General features: G+C 42.0%; 1 protein-coding gene across 6 annotated transcripts in view; it reads left to right on the forward strand.

Moving 5' to 3' along the window:
* The window catches only part of ATP13A3 (ATPase 13A3), a 90,327-nt gene that overhangs the window by 15,158 nt on the left and 54,545 nt on the right, over positions 1-20,624 (forward strand). For all 6 annotated transcript variants that reach the window (XM_041003017.1, XM_041003016.1, XM_041003018.1 and 3 more), the window contains 8 exons: positions 12,718-12,816; positions 14,647-14,820; positions 15,419-15,601; positions 15,814-15,884; positions 17,648-17,728; positions 18,860-18,929; positions 19,933-20,067; positions 20,396-20,468. In XM_041003017.1, coding sequence (XP_040858951.1) covers positions 12,766-12,816; positions 14,647-14,820; positions 15,419-15,601; positions 15,814-15,884; positions 17,648-17,728; positions 18,860-18,929; positions 19,933-20,067; positions 20,396-20,468 — 838 coding nt within the window. In that variant the 5' untranslated portion in view covers positions 12,718-12,765. The remainder of the gene's footprint in view (positions 1-12,717; positions 12,817-14,646; positions 14,821-15,418; positions 15,602-15,813; positions 15,885-17,647; positions 17,729-18,859; positions 18,930-19,932; positions 20,068-20,395; positions 20,469-20,624) is intronic.

Below are 20,624 nucleotides of genomic sequence, written 5' to 3' on the forward strand. Positions count from 1 at the left end.
AGGGTCCCAGGGCTTTGGGCCGCCCTCAGTTACTTTCCCAGGCCATAAACAGGGAGATGGATGGGAAGCGGGGATGCCAAGATTAGAACCAGTGTCTATATGGGATCCTGGCATGTTCAAGGCGAGGACTTTGGCTGCTGGGCCACCACTCTGGACCTCGTTTAAGTTTTTTTTAAAAAAGATTTATTTATGTATTTGAAAAAGTTGTTTGAAAGAGAGAGGGAGTAAGAGGTGCCGAGGTGGGAGGGAAGGAAAAAGAGAGGAAGACAGAGATCTTCCGTCTGCTGGTTCACTCTCCAAGTGGCTGCAATGGCTGCAGTTGGCTCAGGCTGAAGCCAGAAGCTTTTGTGCTTTCCTATACCATGATTATGGAGCTGATTGGAAGTGGAGCAGCCAGTACCAAGTGGCAGGCATTGCAAGTGGCATTGCAAGTGGTGGCTTTAATTAACACAACATTGGCCCCTGTGTTTCATTTTTAATAAAGTAAAATAGATATCATTTGTTCCTCCAAAGGTTACTCTTTACCCCTTTTTTTAAAACTAAAAACTGTCTAAGTATGTACTGTTAGAGCAACTTTGGACTAATGATAAGTCTTACGACTTAAGATGTATATGAATGAGAGGTTGGTTCCCCTCCCCCTTTAAAGATTTATTTATTTTTAATGGAAAGGCAGATTTGTAGAGTAAGGAGGGAGAGATCTTTCATCTGCTGGTTCACCCCCCCCCCCCCCAGGGGCTAGAAGAAGGGGATTATTGTGCTCAAAAAAGGGCCTGTGGCCATCTTCTGCTGCTTTCCCAGACACATCAGCAGGGGGCTGGATTGGAAATGGAGCAGCTGGGACTACAACCAATCCAATAGGATACTGGCACTGCAGGCAGAGGCTTAATGTACTGCGCTGCAGGCTCTGTAAATGCCATATATAATGCAAGTGGCAAAGATTTATGCAAGAAAGGCATAATGCTAGCTACAGTTACTCTTCATATTGGTCCCAATACAGATAATTGTATTGACTTTTCTAATAGCTTATTTTGTTACGGCTATCATATTGTTTTGTAATACACCAAAAAGTCTAATTACACAAAGAGTCCACTTTACAAATGTAAATACACTCTTGGGTTGGTGTATATTGGATACAATGGTCTTCCTTAAGCCTAAACACAGAAACAAAAGCATGCATTATAAGAGAAAGTCCTAGATGGGAAGTGATAAAATGGGTATTGAGTGGAGCTTTGTTAAAATTTAGCTGGTATCCTCGGAAAATTTCCATGTATTCATTAAATTATATTATGTCATTCTTATTGTTAGGAGCTGATTTGAAGGTTTAAGTTTTGCCCTTGTAAAGAGGTGTCACAGTTTGATTATTGTGCTAAAAAAATGCAAACTTATTTTCATAATTTTTGTGCAAGTATTTGTGGAGGTATTAAAATTGAGGTAATTCAGTGGGTAGCGTTTGGAAATTTTGTGTGTTAGAACATACTTTTGTTTCCATTGTTAAGCCAGGACTGCTATTGAATGGCAAGTTGTCTTGTTTGCTCTGACGCTGATTTGGATATTTTAAGCACATACTTAATATGTTACATATTAAGTACATGTACATATATGTACATACTGATGTGTACATATAGTATTGAACAGTACTGAGGGTGCTGGCTGTGCCGGCTGCACTGGAGGACCGGGACAGCCTGTTCTGGCATGTGGCCTTTTCAGATGGGGTGTGTGGTTGATTGCCAGAAACCAAACGTCCAGAACTGCAGAACGCGGTGGAGCGCACTATTCCAGCGCACTCTCCGGTGGAGGGTGTCCCCAAAGTCTTCGTGCACAGTTTTAATTTTTAAAACTCCAAAGTGTATATGTGTTACAGAGTTAAAAAATGAGAAAATTCAGTTACTTCAGGTTTTTTTTATGTTTTAGTTTTGATAATTTTGAATAATTTCTTTAAAATTTTAGTTTACTTGAGTCCTGCTGGAGCTGGCAAATACTAACTGAAGCAGAAAGTTAACTTGTGAATTCAAATTGTTTCTCAAAATTGCTCTGCTTGAAGTGTTATTTGAGTTCTAGGTCATTCTGTACCCATGACCTGGTGAAATTGCCTGCTTTGTCATTGCAGGCACATACGCAGGGTGCCCCTCAGAGGCTGGGCATGCCGAGGTGGTCACTCGGTGGGAACCTGGGTTTGAAGCCAATGATTTAGAAATGAGGATTTCCGTATCTGTTAGGGAGAGTTTCTCTTATTTTGGAAAGAAGCTTGCGATCAATACTATGCATGGTTTTTAGTAATTATGTGTTGTGATAAAAAAATGTAAATTCTGTAAATTAGCCTTGTGTTTAGTGAGAATTATTCCTTATGGCTTCACATTGTCCTGTGCTAGTTTTTCTCACACAGCAAGGAAGGGCTTGGTTAGCACAGTGGCCAATGAGCTCCCTGCTGTTTAGATAACATCAAGACTCAGGCATGTCCTCTGGAAATAGAACTTCAGGGAACTAACTGGATGTGACTTATTCAAATAATAGGAGTTCTGTCAGTGACGTTCAGATGGGAGGAGGATATGTTTTCTGAAAACCTGTTTAAAATAGCTGAATTTAAAATTCTAAAATCTGATGTCTTAATTTTGAGAGCAGTTCTGAAAGAACCAAGACATAAGTATTTGGCATAAGCTTCTCATTTGAGAGGGTTTTTATGCTTAGTTTTATTATATTTTTAGTATTAAGAGCTGACTTTTTAAAGCCCTGCTTATACCAGCAGTTGGGAAGAATGATGCTATAGAGCATTGGTAAGAACAATTTTTTAAAATTTGTCTTCTGTGATGTAGAGCTTGATTAAAAAAGTGGTTCAGCAGCATGTAGCTAAAGTTACATTTAGTAAATTCAGTATACCTTGGAGTTTTTCATTAATGCTTCAGATGTCTAATTGGGGACTATAGAGTAGCATTTAATTATGTATTTTTAACCTAAAAAGCAGTGTAATTTTAAATGTCATAATTTTTATTCCTTATGGGTTATTGAAATAATATGGAGATTATTTATATGGTTTTAAAATTTAAGTATTCATTTATAATATGCATTTATTTTAAATGTAAGAGCTTTTGGATTTGTTACTGGAGTTTTCTGAAAGTTGATGTAAAATGTAGATTCTTGGTAATTTTCTGTTATGTATATGTGTTAAAGGGAATAGGAGAGCAATTTTAAATTATTTTTAGTATTTTAACTTTTGGTGAAACCTGTAAAAACTTAAGAATTTTAAACTACGTTCTTGAGAAATAACACTTGTAAAAATCTGGAAATAGGTTGTGAAAATATGTAGTGAGTTAAACTGCAATACTTTTAAATTAAACTGTAATACTTCCTTTCATGATAACTTATTGGAGTGCTTGTTATGGCCAGTTTTTAACTGTAGGAGATGGGAATATAATTACACTGGAATTAGGTGAACTTCAAAGCTTATTTTTAAGTAGTTTAAAGTACTTAAGCTCCCAATGAAACTGTTAAATATATCTTGACAATATATCTCTGCCATTGTCCGTACACGTGATGTCAAGATGCACTTACGGGAGAATGATGGACTTAGAACTGCTTAAGAAAGACAACACTATTGTAATAACACAGGGGAAATCAGTGGAGAGGGTAGGGAATTTAGGGCGAGGGTAAGGGAAATCCCAGAGCCTATGGAATTGTATCATAAAATAAAAAAATGAAAAATTGGCTTTTAATGGTATTATCTTTTAAACCTATGCATCTAGGTAATTTATCTGCTAATAGATTCTACCTTGAAAAACTTAAATTTACAAAAGTGGGAAATATATCTGTAGTCTTGGGCAGTGAGTAGAAGATGGGTGAAGAAGGGTCAGCTGTGGAAACCACACAGGTTGGTTGTGGGTAATGCCGGCTACGGAGTAGGAGTGAGTGTGGATTTGGGGCTCAGGATAATGTGTTTAGGACAGTTTGTTCATTTGTTTTTCTTTTGCTTAGTGCTGTGAGGTGGGCTGCTTAGACGTTCTTCCCACAGGAAATACTTCAGGTGGGAGGCAGGGAGAAGTGATGAGCCAGGTAGCCAGGAAGATAAGGCATTTCTGGGTGTAGACTTCCCAGAAGTCCTCTCAGGATCTTACTAGTGCCATGTCACCAGACCTAGTAGTCTCCTTAGGGAATAGGTGGGAACCCATCTGAGAGTTCTAGAACAACACCAGTTACTTTTGGTGTCACTGTTAGTCTGCTTTTACCATTTTCTTTAAAAATGTTCCTTTTCTTTGTTCCCTCTACACACATAGGCTAATATCTACCCAGCTATGGTAACAGTACTAGCTAAACCTCTTGAATCTGTGAGTTCATAGTTTCCATTGAAAGTGGAGAGTTTTTGACAGCTGTAGTAACATTTCCAATCTTTTGCCTCTCCTCCCCCAATGTTTGTTGGAATTCTTATTGCTCCACACTGGCTGCTGGTTTTCTTCCCTTTTTTCTTTTTCCCCTCTTTTTTTTTTTTTTTCAAGATATAATTGGGTTGAAAATCAGGGGAAAAGGAGGAGGAGAAAGAGAATGTTTTTTCTGGGTCACTGCCCCCACTCTGCTGCGCGTCCCTCCTCTCCCCCTCCCCACCGATGGCTGTAGTGATTAGGGCTGGGCCAGGCTGAAGCTAGGAGCCTGGAGCTTCATCTGCGTCTCCCGCATGTGTGAGTGGCAACAATCCAAACACTTGGCCCGCTGCTGCTGCTTTCCCTTGATTCTTAGCGGGAAGCTGGAGCGGAAGTAGAGCAGTGAGGCACTAACAGGTGGTGCCTCCCATGAAATGCCAGTGTTGCATCTTTACTCACTGTGCGACAACGCTGGCCCCATAAGTTCATCATATTTCTTCTGCTGCATCTTCTGTTAATTCTATGTAGTGCTTGCTGCTGCTGCTTCTTTTTTTAAGATGTATTTATTTATTTATTATTGCAAAGTTAGATACATACAGAGAATAGGAGAGACAGAGAGGAAGATCTTCCATCCATTGATTTACTCCCCAAGCGACTGCAGTGGCCTGAGCTGAGCTGATCCAAAGCCAGGAACCAGGACCTTCCTCCAGGTCTCCCACTTGGGTGCAGGGTTCCGAGGCCTTGGACTGTCCTCGACTGCTTTCCAGGCCACAAGCAGGGAACTGGATGGGAAGCGGGGCTGCCGGGATTAGAACTGGAGACTACATGGGATCCAGGCATGTGCAAGGTGAGGATCTTTAACCGCTAGGCTACCACACTGGGCTCCAATTTGGTTCTTTATCATTCATGTCTTCATTTGTGTTCAATTTTCTTGCTTCTGCAACACAGGAAATAGAATAGCTCTCTTACTTATTTTTAAAATTTGAGCTATAGAAAAGGGACAGACACCTCCCATCTGCCGGTTCACATTTTGGATGCTTGGGAGTTGGGAACTCAGGTGGTTACCTGCTGCCTCTCAGGGTATGCACTTGCAGAAAGTTGGATTGGCAGGTGGAGCTAGAACTTGAACACAGGCGTGCTGAAATGAGATGGGACTTTCCACATGCCATCTAACTGCTGTGCCAAGTCTTTTTTTTTCCCCTTTAAATCCTTTTAGTTTAACTTATTAGAAAAGCAGAGAGACATGCATGTGGAGATCTGATGTCACTGATGTCACTGGTATGGGCCAAAGCCAAGACCCAGGGTCTCAGTCCAGTCATCCATGTTGGGAGCAACTGTTGCCTGCTGTGTGTTAGCAGGAATTTGGAATCTGGAAGAGAGCCGAGGCCAGGGCGCAGGCACTCTACCATGAGCTAGGCGCTTCCTGAGGAGTGGCTTAACATTACAACAAACACCTGGCCCTGAGTGCTCTTCTTTGGACTGAATTTCTCATCATGGGTTGTATTTTAAAGATTTGGTTATTTATTTACTTATGAAGATGCAGAGTAACACAGCGGTCTTTGATCCTCTAGTTCACTCCCCAAGTCTCTGGCTGGAGCTGGATCTGTGCGAAATTGGAGCTTCTTCAGGTCTCCTGCATGGGTTCAGGGACCCGAGTACTTGGGCCGTTGTTTCCTGCTTTTCTGGGTATATCGGCAGGATCTGGATTGGAAGTGAAGCAGTTGAGATGCAAACTAAAGCCTTTATGGGTTGCTGGTGCTGCAGACAGGATTATGAGGCTATGCCACTGTGCGGACCCCCAGATTTTATTCTTTTAGGTTATTTTTTAAATAATAAATAATTTTATTTCTGATGATGTTTACATAATTAAGAATGATACATGTCCATGTGGACCACTGATTAGGGTGAGGAGGCTAAAGGAATGGGGGAAAGTAAATGAGACAACTGCCTCAAATCTCCTGTTTTCTTCCATTATCTGGGGAAAGTGGGAAGAGAAGAGAGGGCTGCTCTTAGCAGCCCAACCACATCAGTGCCCAGGAATAGGGGATGATCACACAGTGTCATCTGAGGGTCCCCTATGTGAAGCATATTCCAAGGGCACTGCTCAAGTGGTTTTGATAGTTCTGATACGCTGTTGACTTTGCTGCTCCAAGATTATGGAAATTCTTCCAGGGATAATTGGCTGACAGAGTCTACCTTAGAGACTCCACTGGCCCAGATACTTGCTGTTAATGCTTGACTGGCAAACCTGTCCAATTTGTTCTGCCCTCCGTAGTACTAGACAACCTGTGCAGGCCTCTGAGCTGGTTGTCATGATCCCCATGTGCATTTGGACATGCTGTCTGCTGCACAGACTTCAACAACCGAGGATATCCAGTTCTGCACTCCACAGTCAGACCACACATGCTGTGATTTTTTTCCCTGCTGTTTGGAGTTCTGAGTCCAGTGATCCAGTTGGGTGGGAAAGCCCCAAAGAAACCTTGCCAGAGGTGAGCCCAGGCTTGACTCAGCCAGTGTGGGGTCCAGTTGAGTCCATCACCCACATCAGCCTAGACGTACTGGTGGTTGGAGTTGCCTGGTCATTTCTGTCCCCAGCCCCATTTCGATTCAAAAACCAGTGGATGCTGCAGTTCAGTCCCTGGCTGCCCTCCACACACTCTGCCCTCACACACACACACACACCAGTGGGAACTGCAGCCTAGTTAGAGTAAGTCTCAATAACCCCCATCAGATCCGCCACTAGCAGGATAGTGGCCCAGCAGGGGAGTCCCCCCAGCCCTCCCTGTCTGGCTCGCAACTCCCCCCCTTGTTTTACATGTGGTGATGGATGCTGTGGCTCTGTCTGCATGTCTCCACTTACCTCAGCATTCACAAGCAGGTGTTGCATCCTGGCTTGGCCCTGTCTGCTCCCAGTTTCAGTTCATGTTGGTAAATGTTGCAGTTCAGCCCAGCCAGCTCCCAATTCTGGCTCTAATGTGACCTGGCTGGTCTTGTAGCCTAACATGGCCTGTGTTGCACCCTGTTCTGGATCTCACATCTGCCAGTGTGTGCTATGAACTGGCCCAGGCTAGCCCACCCCCAGACCTGACCCACACATATACTGGTGGGTATTGTAACATGGTCTGGTCTAGGCTGCTCCCAGCTTGGTTCTTGCACTCACTTGTAGGGACTGTGTCCTGGAAGAAGAGTTCCCCAAGCTCTTCTATCAGGTCACCTACAAGTAGCAGATCTTGTGCACACTGGTGGGTTCTTGCTCCAGCCAGACTTGGCCCACCTCCTGTCCTTGCAGGTATGGCAGCTTTGCCTGACTAACCCGCATCCATTCTGGCTCTCGTTGTTGGGTGTTACATCCCAGCCCAGTATGGCCCGCCCGCTTAGACCCAGCTCCTGCGTGGTTCGGAGGTTGCCGGGACCTTGCCCAGCCTGTCCTACACGTGCTCTGGCTCCTGTGAGCATTAATAGGTGCTGGAGTCTAGCCCAGTGTGGCACACCTCAGACAATCCACACCTATGCTGAGGGATGCTATAGCCAAGTCCCGTCCAGTTTGCTTCCCCAATTCCAGCTGTTTCACTCACTGATGGGAAGGCCAGTAGGGGCATCCCGTTAGTTCCCTGACCAGGCTGCCAGCAAAGATCTTGCACATGCCAGTGGTTTCTCTGACCCAGTTCGGTATAACTCATCGCCCAGCTTGGCCTTTGCCATCAGATGCTGCAGCCTGGCCTTGCTGGGTGAGTGCTGCAGTCCAGCTCTGTCCAACCTGCCCCCATCCCTGGCTTTCATGCAAACCAGAGGACTATCCCGCACCTAGTCTTGGCTCCCACACATGCCAGTGCGCAATGTTTGGCCTAGGCCTACCCAATCTGCCTCCTCCCTCCTTCCACCCCCCTCATCCGCCCCCAGCCAACCCACATGCCTGCCGACAAGTGAAGCAGCCCTGTCTGGCCTTACTAGCATCCTGCTGACTCATGCTCACCGGTGGGAGTGGCAAACCACCAGGGAAATTTCCCAAGTTTACCCACCAGGCCCACTCCCAGTCCCAGATGCTACATGCTAGCAGGGGTCAGGCAGTGTCGACCTTTGTGTGTGCTAGTGTATGTTGCGGCCTGGCCGGCCCCACTCCCAGTTCAGCCTGAGAGTGCTACATACTGAACCAGCCTGACCTGTTCCCCAGCCCCAGTACCCATAACTGTTGGTGTGTTCCATAGTCATGGCCTAGATCGGCCAGTTACCGCCCCGCCTTAAGCAAGCCAGCTGGTGTGGCAGCCCTGCGGGGTGAGTTCACAAATTCCCCACAGAATCTGCCCCCAGACCCAGCTCTCTTGCATGCTGGCTTGTGTCATGGTCCAGCTTGACATGGAATGTCTCCTGCCCTAGCACTCACAGGTGGGCACTGTGGTTGCGCCCAGCCAGGCAGGCCCCCCAGCCATGGCTTGTTTGTGTGCCAGTAGTTGGTGGTTGATACCAACAAGCTCAGCTCAGGACTCCCATATGGATGGGTGTATTGGTCTGGTCCTAAAAGGTCCTCTGTTTGTCTCCTGCAAGTCACTAGGCTTCTGCCCCCTTGTTTGTCTACAAGTACAGTAGTCTTCCACCGGAAATCACTCAGCTGTCACATTATCCCTCAGCAATCTTTTCTCCCACACATCTCCAGACCCCTTGAGCAATCCACAGTCCCCCAAGCTTGGTCCTCTGGTGGTGTCATGCCACCCTGGGGTTTTTCCCAGATTCCATGCATGTTTAGGCACAGGTCCCTAGATCCCTTCTGCTAGCATGCTAGTGTCTGCCTCCCACAAATATTTTAAAAACAACAAGAAAGAATAGGCAACTATGCTGGCACACTGGTATAGTTAACACACATTTTGGCATTAGCCAGCTTAATCAGGCCCAGAATGCCTGCCAGCTCTTAGCTGCTTTTTTCCTGGCAGTGTAATACCTGCCTAGGTACAATGCAACCTAGGCAGTTGCCTATAGGTAGGGTTTTGTGTTATTTTTAAACTTCTTGGACAGGGCTAGAAAAGTTTTGGGGGCTAGTTTTACCCCCACTGAAGCAAAAACCTCTGAAAACCTCTGAATACTCCTCCAGATCCCTTATGATGAATGGAGTTGTCCACTGTGGTTGTTGGGAATAAGCACTGTAAGCTCTGGAGATTTCTAGGCCTTAGTACTCTTGGGTGGTTTCTTCCGGGCCTCTGGCACTTGCTTTACACTAATCAGTACCTTGCTGAGTACCTGGGGTGGAGGAGGGGTGGAAGGGTCCGTGTTATAGGTCTTTGCTCAGTGCCTTCCCAGGCTCTCAGCTTTGTCTCCCTAACCCCAGGAGATGGCTGGACTGTCCCTGGGCTCCCTGCAAGCCTGTCCACTGGCATAGTTACATGGCTCCCTCAGTGTGCTGACCATCTGCCTGCTGTCCAGCCTCTTGGGAAACCAATAGATATTGTGTCAATTTCTTATCATTTTTGATTAAGAAGACAGGTCTGGTTCATGTTACTCTGCCTAGATAGAAAACAGATGACATGCATTGTCTGGAATAGCTTTATGGTTTGAAATAGTTCATCATCACCAAGAAATGCATTTAAGTGGTGGTAATGCAAAAATGAAGGTCAGTGCTTGTTATCAAAAATGATACGAGTAAGTGAATCTTTGGTGATGATCCGTGGATTCATTCCAGAGCCTAAGGAAGAATAACCAACTAAAGATGATCAGACTTGGGCCCAGCGCGATGGCGTAGTGGTTAAGGTCCTCGCCTTGCACACACCGGGATCCCATATGGGCGCCAGTTCTAATCCCAGCGGCCCCTCTTCCCATCCAGCTCCCTGCCCGTGGCCCGGGAAAGCAGTTGAGCATGGCCCAAGGCTTTGGGACCCTGCACCCACGTGGGAGACCCAGAAGAGGCTCCTGGCTTCGGATCAGCATAGCATCGGCCATTGTGCTCACTTGGGGAGTGAATCATCGGACGGAAGATCTTCCTCTCTGTCTCTCCTCTCTGTATATCCACCTTTCCAATAAAAATATAAAAAATAATATTTTTTTTTTTTGAAAAAAAGATGATCAGACTTGACTTTGTGTGATAGCTCAATTGGCTAATCTATCACCTCCAAACACTGGGATCCTCTATGGCGCTGGTTCATGTCCCAGCTGCTCCACTTCCCATTCAGCTCCCTGCCTGTGGCCTGGGTAGACAGAGGAGGATCGCCCAAAGCCTTGGGACCCTGCACCTGCAAGGGAGACCCGGAAGAAGCTCTTAGTTTCTGGTTTCACATCAGCTCAACTCCAAACATTGTGGCCATTTGGGGAGTGAATTAGCGGATGGAAGATCTTTCTGTATCTCCTTCTCTCTGCAAATCTGACTTTCCAATAAAAATAAATCTTTTTTGTTATTTTTATTTGAATTTAATAAATAAATAAATCTTAAAAATTAAAAAAAATTGTCAGATTGGTGTTTTTAGTGGGTGAATGTCAGGGCAGAGGGATTTTGCCTTACCTCTTGCTGGTGGGCCTTGGTAGGACTGGACTGGACCTTAGAGACCCAGACAGTGACAGCTGCCCTGTTGTGCTGAGGAAGAGCTTGGGCTTGTGGTCTCCCCAGCCGCAGGGATAATCCTTAAAGATCCCGGTGCCCGCAAGTCACCATGAGTTAATGGATCTTTGCAATGGTACAATGACCTGGGGCAGTGCGCATTAAGGCTGTTAACACTGTCCTAGACCAAGAAGACATTTTGTTCAGTTGCCCAGAGAGTTTTGTAAGGTGATCTGGCTTGTTGTGGACAGGTTGGACCAGATACCGTTATGAGCCCTCTCATTTTTCAATGTTCCTAAATCCTGTATTTTTATAGGTGGGTTTTTTTTTTTTGATATATTATTGAGAAGATTCAACAATGTTGCATCTGAGATTAAAATTCTGCATTTGGTTTGTGTTTGCTGAATTTGTGTCATGTAAAGAATGGGCACTGGTGTCTTAGCAGAGTTGTTTATTCAGTGAATGTTTTTGGTTGTGCACCCCCAGGTGTCAAACCTGCTGTGCACTGGATAGATAATTAGGTATCTGTAAGCTGGAAGGAGGGAGGGCCTTGAGTCCCGGTCCCCATCGTCCCCCCCCCCCCCGTCCTGCAGGAGTCCACCACATGTGACACAGCTGCTCTCAAACGTTCATGCTCACTCTTGGGCTCTTGACAATTACCGTCGATGCTGAAGAGCTTTCGTTCCGTTGACTTGCTTACCATATTCTAAGTTAATACCGATATTGTAAATAATTGATTACATCTGAATAATATCCTTCCCCCCTCAAAATGCCTCCCAATTTTGGAAAGAAATGTGGCATTGTCTTAAATTTCACAGATCTCTCTGTGATTTAGCGTCTGATTTGAGCTACAAATAAAAAGGAAGACTTTTGGTGGACTCTGGATTTTCTGCCCTGGATTAGCCTTTTGGGTGGTCTGGAGGTATCACAGGCTTGCTTAATGGACTTGGCCTCACAATGGGTGAATGCTAGCAAGGAGTAACTCAGCTGTAGGGAGGGGCTGCTGGTCAAGGATCACTAGTCATGCAGCTAGAAGTTTGCAAGCATTGGTTGGAAAATTAATCATTGTTGAGAGGTTCACTGTCGGTGCTTTGAGCACATTAGTTGTGGGAAGTACTTCAGCTGAAGAACTGAGCTGCTCCCCGAATCTGGGGAACGAACAAAGAAGATTCTGTAGTCATTTTCTCTCAGAACTTAAATTCTGTGTCAAGGTTGATGCTAAATATAAGTTAATTATTAAAGTATGCCAAGGTTTGTGGCACCGAGTAGTATGGATTCAAGAACTTGTGTAGCTTTGGAAGTATTATTCCCACTAGCTAATACTTCAGGAACTACTTACTTATCAGTGGAACTTTGCTTCATGTATCAAAAAAATCTCCCATGAACAAGTATTCACCCTTGTTTTTGAATAAATCAGGTTTTATTAAAATATTTTAAGGGGCCAGTGCTATGGTGTAACAAGCTAAGCCTCCTCCCGCAGTGCCAGCATCCCAGGTGATCACACTTCCAGTCTGGCTCCCTGCTGATGGCCTGAGGAAATAGTGAAGCCTGACTCAAGTCCTTGGGACCCTGTACCTGCGTGGGGGACCTGGAATAAGCTCCGATCTCCTGGCTTCGGACCAGCCTGCCTCTGCCGTTGTTGCAGCCATTTGGGGAACGAGCTAGCATTTGGATTCCTCTGTCCTTTGCTCTGTGTAACTTCTGCCGTTCAAATAAAAATAAATGTTTTATTTGAAAAAACAAAATACTTTAAAATGTCAGTTTGGTGGTATCATAAAGAAATGATGTCATAAGGTTACTTAGTCCACTGAGATGTAAAATAAATCATTAACGCTTGCCCTTTTTCTGCCCTAGTTGTCTTGACGTGTTTGGAAGCACAAGATTTTCCCAGTCATTGTAGATATGGACAAAGAAGAAAGGAAGACTATCAACCAGGGTCAGGAAGAGGAAATGGTAATCCGGTTTTGTAATTGTGAAATATCGTTTAATCTCCATAACTTATTCTAGGAAATAGAAAAATGCAGTTAATCATTACCACCACCATCAGCTCTTCAGTGCACTTTACTTTCCTTATCCCGTTTCTGAGTTCGTAGTATGTAATATCTGTTTATTGGTTTTAGTGTAATTAACTCTTTTCTTACCTGCAGACTCCCAAGACCCAAGAAGTATATTTTTGCATTTGGTGATTTAAGAAGTTACATTAGCTGATGTTTGTAAAAGATTTGTAGGGGGCATAAACAGATATCGGGTAAAAGGTGAAGATATCCTGTTAAATTTGAGTTTCAGACAAAGAAGGGAAAGGCTTTTAATATATGTTGCAAAGGTTGTCGGGTAAGCAAAAGAATTGTTGTTTATTTGAAATTTAAATTTAACCAGCTTTCTACATTTTTTACTTGCTGAGTCAGGAAGCCGTTATTGGGTGGTGGTAGGGATGTAATTGAAATACTTGAAATAATTTAGGTCAGAGATCCAATTAACAGTCATAGTAGTTTTAAAACAATTAGCAAGCACTTGAGAAAAATATTGTTTAAAAACCTATTCCATCCAAATTTGGTGTGATAGTCCAGATTGTCCCCTAGATGAGAGAAGTTAACAGTGGAAAACCAGATGAAATGCCAAGACTGAGTTTAGTTGCTGGAAGTGCAGCGGTATTAATCTTGTTTTTTGATGGACATATCAAGAAGGTGTTGCCATTGGGGGTGATTGAACAAGAAATTCTGATACTTTTGTGTTTTTATAAATCAAATTATTCTAAAATAAACTTATTTTTAAAAATGATATAACCTCTCCAGATAAATTCCAGAAGAATTAAAAAGGTATGTGAAAATGACAAAAACTTTAGGAGGAGACGGGTAATTTGGCCTCAGTGCTTAGGGTGCTGTCTGGGGAGTTGTCCCCTGCGTCACAGCACCTTGGCTGGAGTCCTGCTCCGCTGTCTTGTCCACCCTTCTGCTGCGATGCATCTGAAAGTCAGCAGCTCCTGCCAACCCCCGACGTGTGTGGGAGCCCCAGAGGCAGTGCCTCACTCTTGGCTTTGTCCTGGCCAAGACTCAGCAGGCAGTTCAGGAGTGAACCAGAAAATTGGAGATCTATACTGTGACTCTCTCCTTGTGTGTGCCTAGCAAACAAAATGAAATAAAACTTAAAGCTTTTTTTGAATTTTAAGAAAATACATTAAATGTGAATATACTAGATCAGTGGAGAAGAATGTATTAATGACAATATCAAATGTAAAACTGGAAGTATAAATATTGACACATTTTAAAATAATGTCTTTTATTTAACTTGAAACACAGGAATTGAGAGAAAGGGAGGACAGTGAGATCTTCTGTCTGCTGGCTCACTTCCCAAAAGGCCTCAATGGCCAGAACTGTGCTGGTTTGAAGAAAATAGTCAGGAGCTTCTTCTAGGTCTCCTATGTGGGCACAGGCGCCTAAAACCTTGGACCATCCTCTGCTGCCTTCCCAGGTCATCCTCACGGAGCTGGATGGGAAGTGGAGCAGTTGGGACTTGAACTGGTGCCCACGTGGGATGCTGGCACTGCAGGTTGAGGATTATTCCACTACTCCATGGTGCCGCCTCAATATCAGCAAATTTAACTACTTAAAAGCATAACTTTGACAATGAATTTATCAGAAGAAAACCTGCGGAGTAAATTACAGAATAGGAAAATACTTAAGTTTTACATGAGAGAACTTTGGAAGCTGTCTGAAAAAGATCATAGAGTTTACCTAGAACTTTATTACTTGATAATTAATCATGTGATCACTGTGTCCTATGCAGGAGATTTATGGTTACAATTTGAGCCGCTGGAAGCTGGCCGTGGTTTCTTTAGGAGTGATTTGTACTGGCGGGTTCCTCCTCCTCCTCCTCTATTGGATGCCCGAGTGGCGGGTGAAGGCGACCTGTGTTAGAGCTGCAATTAAAGACTGTGAAGTGGTGCTGCTGAGGACTACTGTGAGTGCACGTGTCTTCTGGTTACCGAAGGAGCAGTGCCTGTGTGCACACTGTGTCCAAAGGGCGTGGTACGCATGACCCGGGTATAATGAGCCATGCTCACTCCAGTGGTTCCAAACTGAAGATCTCGGAGGTGATCTTATCCCTCACCTTCCATTTACAGTTCTTGATGTGTGTCAGAGCTGGTGCAGCAGCACAGTGGTTCACATCTCTCACTGGCCAGACCAGCTGTCTTCTGTGTGATGTCGCTGCATCAAGCAGTTTTTTGTTTTTTAATTCTAATTGAAAGCATTTGAAAAGGGTTTTACTGTCCTATGTCAGTATATAATTTGGTAAATTAAGGAATCACTTAGGATATTTTATGGAATATTGGTCATTGTATCAGTGAAGTATGGTCATAAAATTGGTGAGCCATGGAAAGCAGCTGTTGTTTTAGCAAATGAAATATTCATGCTGTGGTTTAGCATTTCCTGAGTAAGAGGTGATGCCTTGTCAAAGATGAGGAAATAATATGTGAAGGATAAAAATCTTGTAGAAAACATAGGCAGTTACGCAATATACAAAACTGACTTTACTTTTCTCCCTTTTTTTTCCTAAGGATGAATTCCAAATGTGGTTTTGTGCAAAAATTCGCTTTCTTCCTTTGGAAACTCCCCCATTTTCGAGTCCAAAATCTACAGTTAATAAGTTTTCCAATGGCCATGCAGTTCATCTAACTGAGAATTTGACTGAAGAGAATAGGCAGGAGATAAATAAATATTCCCAGACTCCATCTCAACAGGTATTGTGATCTTATTAGTACATAAGTTTCCTGAAAAACCAGAATGACTGCATTTTATGTTACCATATACAGCCTATAACATTGTGTTTGCAGTTATTGCTTGAGATAAGTGTCTGTACTTTTAAAATTCATATCACTGTTTATAGCACAGCAGATTATGTGATACAACACTTGATATGATTTTTGATGTAACATTTATGTATATTCTACAGATTCGTTATTTCACCCACCATAGTGTAAAATATATCTGGAATGATACCATTCACAATTTTGATTTCTTAAAGTAAGTATCTTTATTTTTTTTGGTTATATTACGGATATCCTGAAAAATATTTTAGGTAGAAAAGATTTTGCTATAATTACATATAAGTGAAGGCATTTTGTTGCAAACATTTTATTCATGAACACTCCCTAGTGCTATTTGAAGACTCATTAACCACTTTAAAATAAATCAACCTGTCTCATTGCCAACTTTGTGTGAAAGTTAGAAGCAGTGTGACACCAAACCTGCCAAGCCTGCCTTGTTGCTTTTACCTCCTAGTGAATTCTGAGTGAGCCTCCTGGCGTACGGGTTAGCCTAGGACCCTTATCCCCTTGGTATGGCAGTAGTTTCTCTCATAGCTGCAGTTGAGGAATGAGGTAAAGGAAACTTTTAATTGTAATGTGTGGGTGAAGAATGGGGCATTGTGAGACGTGTCAGTACTCTTGAGTAGGACATATTGGAATAATCCCTGTGTTTTTTGTGGAGATCAAGTTCATTAACATTCTATTTTTATTGTCAGTGTTAAAGTGATTATTATAAGCTTTAAATATCGTTGCTTTAGAATGCCAAAGGAATTATTAATTCTAGCAGTATAAACAAGAATCCTGTTATGAACATTTAAAATAGTCCTACGTGGATTTTTCCTTCAGTGAAGTAAAGAATTGGGGAAATCTGAAAGGGTGCAGGGTGTTTCCCAGTGGCTGGTCTTAAAGACCATTGCAGGTCAAGAAGCCTTTCCTTGAGGAAAACTGCCAAGGAGCTGCCATTTTGTCAAAATAGAGAAGTAAAATTGCAACTTCATTACTGGTTCCTGCTACCTTCTGGAGATGTCATCAACCTCATTGGGAAAAAATGTCAAAGCTGTTTGCCATGTGGCTCTTGCCAACCACAGAGGCAAATCAGACAGCCCCGTGGTGACAGTTTACCATCTGAAAAAAGTGGGGAAAGATTGGAATCACGTGTAAGGTTCTCTTGGCTGTAGACTACAGACTGTAGGACGTAGGACTGGAGAACCTTTTTTCCTTTAAGGGTCAGTTGGGTATTTAGTATCGTTATAAGCCAAACAAAATTATCAGTTTCACTTAGCTGCTATAGGTCTTCTGAAATGAGTCCCGCCTGTGGCTGTCTTGGTGGGGCCAGATGTCATGATCTTGAAGGCTGTAATATGGCCCATGGGTTGGACATTCTCCACCCTTGTTTTGGAGAAAATATGACCAGTAGTCAGTTACAGAGAGCACATTTGAGACGTTTTTTTCTGGAAAACTAGGTATGTTAGTTGAGGATCAGCTAGGATTTGCAGATTGGAGATACTGTTTCTGATTCATAAGTTCTGTACTTCCAGTCAAGGGGGATTTATGGAGATGGAAGAAATTGAAGAGGATTTCTTAGGTTAAGCTGTGGATGGAGCTTCTCTGTCTTTAGTTGGAATTGCATAGTTGGTTGGTTATGCTTTAAGCTTAGCTTTTATGCTTTTAGCTTATGCTTTAAGCTTACCTTAAAGCATAGTGATATTATTATAGACATTTAAATGTTTGGAGGCATTTTGTCATGTGATAAATACATTGAAAACTTAAAACTTGTCATGTTTGAGACCTTTCATTGTTTATATTAAGAATTTAAAATCTTAAAGTTTTCACTCATAATCAGTTTTTGTTGAGTTTCTAAAAATTTGTAAGGAAATCACACTTTAAGTCGATTTAAATTAGGAATATAGAAAAAATGAGGCGTTAAGAAGTTTGGATATTTAAAACTTTGTTTAAAGTAAAAACTTTGGATTTATTTAGGGGACTGGATGAAGGTGTTTCTTGTACGTCAATTTATGAAAAGCATAGTGCAGGACTGACAAAGGGGATGCATGCCTACAGGTAAATTTTTATCCAACTATAGTCAGATCTAATCTTGAATCCCTGAATTTGGTAGTACATGTGTAGTCCACCCTTTATCCTACTTGTACATACTAAGAGATGTTTTAATATTTTATTAGATACAAGAGTTGAGTACATAGTGTGATATTTGAATAAGACTGCCTCAGTTTAGGAGTCATACAAATGTTATAACTAATCTGTTCAAGTTGCTATTCCTAAAGTTAGTATATTTCCATTGATTTTGAGGTATAAAGTTTCCTCTGTTCTAGCATCTGTGAAATGTGATGTGTCATAGTTGGTAATGTCATGCTTTACTTGCTAGATTTTTTTTTTTTGATTGTATGTATAAAGTAATGGTATATCTTGACAATTGACAGCATCTTAGATTTTCTGAAATATGTTACTGGGAATTGTATGCATGAGCCCAGATTTACTGCAATGGAAATTATTATAAACTGGTAGATGATCTTTATGCAGAGTTGTTCTATGTTAAAGTATAAAAAGAAACCAGGATATCGCATAATTTAAAAATAAATGGCAATGAATAAATAGCTGGCATTTAAAAAATTTTTAATACTTGTATAGCATGTTCTTTCAAGGATTAGAAAACAAAAAGTTTACTCATTCAAACTTCATAAAATGAAGGAACCAATTACTGTATCCTAGAGAAATGTACTTTTGTGGCATATGGAGTTAAGTAGAAGGATTTAAGCTATTTTTTAGAAGCTTGTTTTTCTAAAAGTCCTGTGTATAATGTTTTGAAATAATCTTGCTAGAAAAGTAATATAGAAAATATAGTAATTAGAAAAGCAAATCTTTAGAGTTTTTAGTCTTATAAAAATTATGAGAAAGATACTTGTCACAGAATTATTCTTGAAAAAATTAATTATGAGAAAGATACTGGTCATAAGTACGTGTGTGAGGCAATGAAATAAAATATCAGAAGTTTAGTTATTTATACCATTTCTGACTTCTTTAATTTAAATGCTTTAGGTAGAGAATTTGAATTACAAAAGACAAGCTCTAGGAAATACTGTGGAGTGCTCTGGTTTGAACCTTAGCTAATGCATTGCTTTTCCTAAATTAAACTAATAGAATATAATGTACCCTTATTTTATTTTCCTGTTTCAGAAAATCGCTTTATGGAGTAAATGAAATTACTGTGAAAGTGCCTTCTGTTTTTAAACTTCTAATTAAAGAGGTAAGACTAACAGTACAATTCAGTGTTTGGTAGATTTGTCAGTTTGGAAGCAGTCATTTTAAGTAATAAAGTATCCTTTTTTTATTTGGTGACTTACCTGGCTTATTTCATTTTAAAGCTAATGGTGGAGAAAGACTTTTGGGCAGAGATTATCTTTTAATTTTTGTTTAAATTTTAATTGTTACCAGGAATATAAGTGTAAAGGATTCTGGTCTTGTAAAGGAGACAGTAAGAGCCAGTATTTAGCAGGAATAGCCTCACAAATGTTCATTCCAGCTTTGGCTAATAAAGGTCCATAGTTAGTACCATAGTTAGTAAATGAGATTGTTTTCCTTTTGTTCCAGAGAACAGCCATATAATGTTGATTAGAAACATGGCATAATGTAATGTAATGATTAGGGATGGGAATGTTGATTTCTTTTATTTATTTATTTATTTATTTATTTATTTATTTATTTATTTTTATTGGAAAGGCGGATATACAGAGGAGGAGAGACAGAGAGGAAGATCTTCCGTCCAATGGTTCACTCCCCAAGTGAGCGCAATAGTTGGAGGTGAGCCAATCTGAAGCCAGGAGCCAGGAGCTCTTCCAGGTCTCCCACGCCAGTGCAGGGTCCCAAGGCTTTGGGCCATCCTCAACTGCTTTCCCAGATGCAAGCAGGGAGCTGTATAGGAAGCAGGACCGCCATGATTAGAACTGGCGACAATATGGGATCCCAGTGTGTGCAAGGCGAGGAGTTTAACCACTACACGATTGTGCCGGGCCCAAATGATTGATTTCTAACCTTGTCCCGTTAGTAATTATTTTTGCTCTTTGAAAATCCCTCTGAATGGGACCAGTGCTGTGACATTGCTCGCATACTGCCTTTTTCCCTTGGGTGCTAGGAAAGTGACCACTCAGTTACTAAGAAGGTTATCTTGTAGATTGCTTCTCAAATGAAAGATGGAGGAGCTGTATGGTTCTAACTTTCATTCAGTTTGATTTAAAATTTTTGCTTTTTAGGTTCTCAACCCATTTTACATTTTCCAGCTGTTCAGTGTTATTCTGTGGAGTACTGATGAGTACTATTACTATGCTCTAGCCATTGTGGTTATGTCCGTAGTCTCAGTTGTAAGCTCGCTCTATTCCATCAGAAAGGTGAGTCAAAACTTACTCCACATTCCATAACCTGTGTTTTGTAGTAGCATAAGGTGTTTAGAATAGTGCTTGGTACAGTGCAAGTATTCCATGGGATTGTTAGTTTGGATGTGAACATAGACTCACGTCTCCCTTTGTCTTGTTGATGTTGGAGGTGGCAGGTGGATTTTAGGCTACCACTTCACGGAGTGGAGGCCATCGGGGCCTGCTTAAGTGTCTTGTAAAGGCAGAGTAGTAGGCCTGCACCATATTAACTAATTTTTAGTATCTTGAAGATAATTGCTTTTTCACTGTGTTGAGGTGAGTTATTTTTTTTTTCCTCTTTCAGCAATATGTGATGTTGCATGACATGGTGGCAACTCATAGTACTGTGAGGGTTTCAGTTTGTAGAGTGAATGAAGGTAAGTCCTTCAGGTGTCTGTTGGAAAAATAAGCCACAAAAGACACTCATTAAGCACTAATATGAAGTCCCAGTGTGTTATACACTCATGGTTTTTAAAGACTAATTTTTATTGGGAAATCAGATTTAAAGAGAGATTGGGGGTGGGGGGAGAGAA

Source organism: Ochotona curzoniae, unplaced genomic scaffold, assembly GCF_017591425.1.
Source record: "Ochotona curzoniae isolate NIBS_2020 unplaced genomic scaffold, NIBS_Ocur_1.0 scaffold_2587, whole genome shotgun sequence".
Taxonomy (NCBI): Eukaryota; Metazoa; Chordata; class Mammalia; order Lagomorpha; family Ochotonidae; genus Ochotona; species Ochotona curzoniae.